This window comes from Triticum urartu, chromosome 2 (assembly GCF_003073215.2).
Source record: "Triticum urartu cultivar G1812 chromosome 2, Tu2.1, whole genome shotgun sequence".
Classification (NCBI taxonomy): Eukaryota; Viridiplantae; Streptophyta; class Magnoliopsida; order Poales; family Poaceae; genus Triticum; species Triticum urartu.
The window spans coordinates 539,440,523-539,446,141 of NC_053023.1; the positions used below are offsets into that span (position 1 = coordinate 539,440,523).

General features: G+C 44.4%; 1 protein-coding gene across 1 annotated transcript; it reads right to left on the bottom strand.

Moving 5' to 3' along the window:
* Window positions 1-382: 382 nt before the first annotated feature.
* On the bottom strand, window positions 383-5,399 carry LOC125538616 (betaine aldehyde dehydrogenase). The gene is made up of 15 exons (XM_048701874.1): window positions 5,087-5,399; window positions 4,816-4,958; window positions 3,516-3,596; window positions 3,281-3,429; window positions 2,819-2,911; window positions 2,616-2,739; window positions 2,432-2,497; window positions 2,224-2,293; window positions 1,973-2,049; window positions 1,777-1,890; window positions 1,352-1,429; window positions 1,127-1,278; window positions 983-1,043; window positions 775-881; window positions 383-688 (listed from the first exon to the last, which is right to left on the bottom strand). Exons 1-15 carry the CDS (start codon window positions 5,199-5,201, stop codon window positions 598-600), a joined length of 1,521 nt encoding a protein of 506 aa, XP_048557831.1. The 5' UTR covers window positions 5,202-5,399; the 3' UTR covers window positions 383-597.
* Window positions 5,400-5,619: the final 220 nt, after the last annotated feature.

Below are 5,619 nucleotides of genomic sequence, written 5' to 3' on the forward strand. Positions count from 1 at the left end.
TTAAACATCATCCTGACACAAGAGCGCGAAGGCCCAAAACCACCAGACAGCATATGTCCAGCCAAAGCGACCACCATACTTGCAAGATATCTCAAACACCCCGAGACTCTCGACCGCCATGTATCGAAGCAACATGAACTAACATTTATCAGTGACCCCCTTTGGTTTACCGTTGATGGTCGCCAAAGCTCGGAAGCCCTCATTCTCACGTTGTAGGTCCAAGAGTTTATATAGGTATCAAAATTTCCCACCCGTGGTTTATGCGATAGCCTCAGAAATGCACCACATGAACTCTCACCAAAAGAACATAAACAGATATAACCAAGCGGACATCTTGGTAAGCTACCAACAACAAATTGCAATCAAAGAGCATAAACAGATATAACGAAAGCAGAAGAACGTAATGCCGTTTTTTACTTTAGCAAGTTTTTGACCAACCGCATCTGTCACAGGCTCGATGACACACTATCATAACCAAGTTCGCCACATAATGGCTTATTGCGAAAGCACTGTACAGAAGTCCCAGCCAGGATAGAACTCGCCTTTTCAATGAACGAGGCTCCATTCTCATGACATGAATGCCTCATCTCAAGTCATCTACAGCTTGGATGGGCGCTGGTACCATCCGTATAGCTCATCTTTGCAGTACCTGGTGACTTGCTTCACGCTCAAGTAGTTCTCGAGGCCCCTGAAAGCAAAACAGCAAAGACAGTTCAGAGGATACTTCCAGGGGCAGTGCAGTTTGCAAACCATAGCGCTCGTGAAGTAACTCACCATTCTCCTAGCTCCCGGCCAAAACCGCTCCGCTTGTTCCCTCCCCACGGAGCTTGAACCAGGGTCGGTTGCGAGCAGTTTATCCAAACAATGCCTGAGTGAATAACCTGCAGGTGTGGGATTGTACGTTTACCTATCAGCTCACTGAATATATCGAATACTTCAATTGCATCACATGCTACAAATTTACGGGCGTGCTTGAATCTACCTTTGCAATGCGCTCACACCTCTGTAGATCATCAGAGATCACACCACCAGCCAAGCCATAGCTGAAAACAAAATGGTAGAGAAGTCAAGGGAACGATATAAGCACGGGCTTTTTTTTCAGGCTTGCGCAAATCAGGTAACTCACTGGGTATCATTTGCAAGCTCTACAGCTTCGCTCTCTGTCTTGAATACTTTGACACAGATGACTGGTCCAAAGACTTCCTCTCTCCAAATTTGCATTGATGTGCTAACGTCTGTTATAATTGTAGGTTCAATAAAGAACCCTTTTCCGAGATGCTGCCATTTCACAAACGTAGCTTGGATGAATAACCGAGAGGCAAGAGCATGTAATGTAATGACCAATGCTTACCTTTGGTCGGTCACCACCATGCAAAATTGTAGCACCTTCACTTCTTGCTGTCGAGATGAACTTCTTAATCTTTTCATACTGAAATAAGAAAAAAAAAATGGCTCTCTATTGTAAGGGAACTCTAAGGTGGTTGCCAAAGCATAACTGGATATACAAGCTGAATACTCCCTCCGTCCCAAAATAAGTGACTCAACTTTGTACTAAAGTTAATACAAAGTTGAGTCGCTTATTTTGGGACGGAGGGAGTAGTTTGCAAAAGAGAAAGTCAACAGTTAACAATTTATTGCATTGCAGGTCATCCCCGTTATCTCGAAGAGGGATTATCGGTTTTAAGTTCAATTTCACACCAAAGTGTGAACAGGTTTACCAAAATGTACATATTTGCGTCCCAGCTACAAAAGTGCAATACGCTCCATTTGAGTTACCTGCCCTTTACTGATGACTGAACCCAGCCTGCAACCTTCTTCCAGTGGGTCTGAGATTTTTATGTTCTTTGCCCATTCAACTAGTCTATCTAAAAATCGCTCTGCAATTTTCTCCTGTGAAAGAGTGGATCTTCATGTCATCTATTAGAAAATGGCGATTTTCCAAATAAAATAAAATCCAGGAGAGCATACATACATGGAGAAGTAGACGAGAAGTTGCACTGCAAACTTGACCACTATTGAAAAAACAACCAAACATGGCCCATTCAACAGCTGTTTCAAATTCAGCAAGACTTCAGCACACCAATCCACAAATTAGCTAAGACTACGTATCAATGGAATATGTAAAATTGGCAATTGTTCTTCCATAACCCAGAGATTATGGACTGAGTTAAAGTGGAAAAAATGGATTAGGAGCATAGTGCAACATCCATGAGAGGAAGATACCTTTGTCAATGTCAGCAACATCATCAAAGATAACAAGAGGACTTTTGCCACCAAGCTCTAATGAAACAGGCTGTTGAAGAAGATAATACACAACAGTATCAGAATAAAGGAAACATAGATGCCTAATTCACAGATTACTTGCATCGGCTCTTTAGCCGAAGCACAGAACATCACAAGTTATAGCAACTGAAATATATAGAGAACACACCTTAACCATTTGGGCAGCAGCGGTCATTATCGTCTTACCAGTTGCGGTACTTCCTGTAAAAGCAATCTACAGAAAGGATCGAAAGATAATTTTAGAAGCTTGAAGACTGAGGGTGATCATATAAGATTACAACTTGGTATATCCATGAGCATATGACAATTTATATTCAAAGAATAGGTCTGACCTTATCCACATGGGGATGTGAAGCTATTGGAGCACCAGCATCAGGGCCCAGACCAGTAATTATGTTCAGAACTCCTGAAGGCAGTCCTATCTCTTCACATATTGCGCCGAGCTCTAAGCAAGTTCTGTTTTTGAAAAAAAAATAGTCATGGATACAATAATAATTCGAAGGACTGGACTTAACTAAAAGGCATCGGGCCTTACAGAGAAGCCAGCTCAGATGGTTTTAACACAGCTGTACACCCAGCAGCCAGGGCAGGTGCAACCTTCCAAGTAGCCATCAACAGAGGATAGTTCCTTCATTTGCACAAGAGAAAGCAAAGTAATTAGAAGTTTAGAACTATTAACTTCAAAGACACCGAGTTATCAAATTCAGCAGGCAACCAATGCAAAATTATCTTAATTCAATTGTTAATTAATGACCTGTTGTTTCCATTAAAAAGTAAAACAAATGACCAGTGGTTTAGCCTGTACTCGTATAAGATTTAATATTCAATACCATGGACGAAGAAAAGATCTGCCATGAACTATAAGACCTTGGAATCTCAAGGATAACAGCTTAAGAAGTTTTAAGAAGAAAAAATGACAAGTGAACCTATAAAAAAATGCTATGATATCCGCATATAGTGTGGATCAAAATCCAAGAGAAATGGTTGCAATATATACCAGGGAGTGATGAGTCCAACAACCCCGATGGGTTCTTTAAGAACATAGGTCTTGAATTCTTCCATGGGCAGAGAGATTGGCGCATGTTGTTTACCATCTAAGGCTTCAGCCAGACCAGCATAGAACTCAAAGCATGCAGCGACATCGTCCTAAGATAGGACGGAAAATCATCAAACAAAACATGGAGCGTCTTTAGGCACACTAAACATTATATAACGTGAATAATTGAAAATACCATGTCCGCAACTGCTTCATCCTTGGGCTTTCCAGAATCAACTGTCTCCAGCCATGCCAGATACGATATCTTTTCTTTAATCTGCACCAGCATCCAATATTTCAAGAAAATTACTGGCAGTAACAAACATACTAATTAACAGACAAACATCCATTATTCAAAGCAGTGACAATAGGAAACTCTCTTGTGCTAACAAAAATTCCAGCTCTCTGTCTTCCATTTCAATGCAGCAAGACAGCACAAATTTGGTAAACCTTACGCATGCTACATGTATATATGAAATTGATGCCAAATGCAAAGATCTATATGTAGAGTGCCTTCACCCTTGAAATTGGTGCAGTCCAACAGTTTCAAAATTGGTTTCATTATAACAGAAACACCATGTTCTGAATGAACAAACCTATCATCTTGCCAGCTTCCACTCCTTAGAGCTAAAGCTTTTGTATCGGAGTATGACACACTAACATGCCAAAATTAAGAACAATTTTCTGTTGCATATGATGCTGTGAGACTATCTCCTACCATACTTGCAACATATGTAAAAAAAAACAGTCATGTAGTAGTTTGCAATAAAAAGAGTAACAAATCTGATAATTTTCAACAACTAGGCAAATGTCCAGCGTGATTGTGCAAAGTGTAGTAATGTATAGTGTGTGGAGTTTAAATCTCAGCAGGGTTTGCTGTTTCCCAAGAGAAGGAGGGTGCGATCCCTCAGTATCATGATTGGATGCTGAATTTGGATTCCTACATTGAAAACAAACTGAAGTTGGTACATTTAATTCATCATAATGGAACATCTTCGCAAACCACATGATACAGAGGATTAGTGGAGCCATCAACCAGGTTTGCACCCTCCACCTCTGAATTACGAACAATGGTATTGTACTTTCTTTTCGGAACTTTTTTTCTTTCCGGCGAACTTCTTTTCGGAACATACTTGTAAGTTGAAAGTTATTGCTAACCAACTGTACCAAACCTAATACTAAGACTTTTACGAAAGGATCAATCGACCCAAGGATCTGATGTTTTTTCTAGCTAGCGACCGTTTCTAGAAGTTAAAGAGCTCATATGACGCAATAAAGATGTACTCCGTACAATCCGACTAGATCAAAATTTTGTACTGTACAAGAGATGTGCAGCACTAGGGGCATCCTGTTCTTCAGCCCCCAAAACCAGCTTCACTCACACGGCGATGAGATAATGGTGCCTCGGCAACTCCGTGCATGCGTCTAACTTTTCTGTGAACATGTATACATCTAACTTCAGGCCTCAGATTCAGAGAAACACAAGAGATTGGCACCTTAGCGGCGATCGCGTTCAGATACTTGGCCCGCGTCGCCCCGGAAGCGCGCGCCCAGCGGCTCCCGCCGTCGAGCAGGAACGCGGACCGCGCCGCCGCGACGGCGAGCTCGACGTCCTCCGCGGTGGCTGCCGGGATGTCGCCTTCACCGATCACCAAACCACACAGCAAGCCAACAAGCTGAAGTCAGTACGGTACTGACACAACATAGTACTAGTAGCGCCACGATGTGGCGGAAGGGCGGAGGTGGGGACGGGACGGCGAAACGAACCGATGGTGTCCTCGGTGGCCGGGTTGATGACGGGGATGCGGCGGCCCAGGGTGGGCTCGCGCCACCCGCCGCCGATGAAGAGGCCGCGGCGCGGGATCGCTGGGGGCGCGGCCATGGCTACTCTGCTTCGGCGAGGCGGATGGCCGTGCTGGGCGGTGGTGCCGTAGTAGGAGGTGAGTAGGAGTGTGGGGGCGGAGCGAGGTCTAGTGCTGTGCTGCGGTGGCTCCTGCTGCTTTCGCCTTTAGGTGGGGGCGAGCGAGCACGTTTTCTCGTGATCCCGGCGATCTCAGCCGGCCCCGCAACCCGGAAGTGTTGGCCGCGTTGCTATCCTCCACGCCTCTCGCCACTGAATTAATCAATTAACTAGTGCCCGATCATCCGGGATGGGTCTCTTTTCCTCTCCGTGACCCACCGGGGCGTGACCAAGCTGTCGCGCTCGCGCGTCGTGTACTTGCGCGTGGCACGGAAGACACACACGTACGTACATATGCTTTGCTCCTGTTGGGTGGGCGTCCCACTCCGTCGGTGCCGTC

Excerpts from the sequence above, each read along its gene's own strand:
- LOC125538616 (XM_048701874.1), bottom strand. The coding sequence starts at position 5,201 with ATGGCCGCGCCCCCAGCGATCCCGCGCCGCGGCCTCTTCATCGGCGGC. Across the intron at positions 1,430-1,776 it reads CAGTCATCAGTAAAGGGCAG|TATGAAAAGATTAAGAAGTT; the intron begins GTAACTCAAATG and ends TTCTTATTTCAG. Across the intron at positions 689-774 it reads GGCCGGGAGCTAGGAGAATG|GGGCCTCGAGAACTACTTGA; the intron begins GTGAGTTACTTC and ends TTTTGCTTTCAG.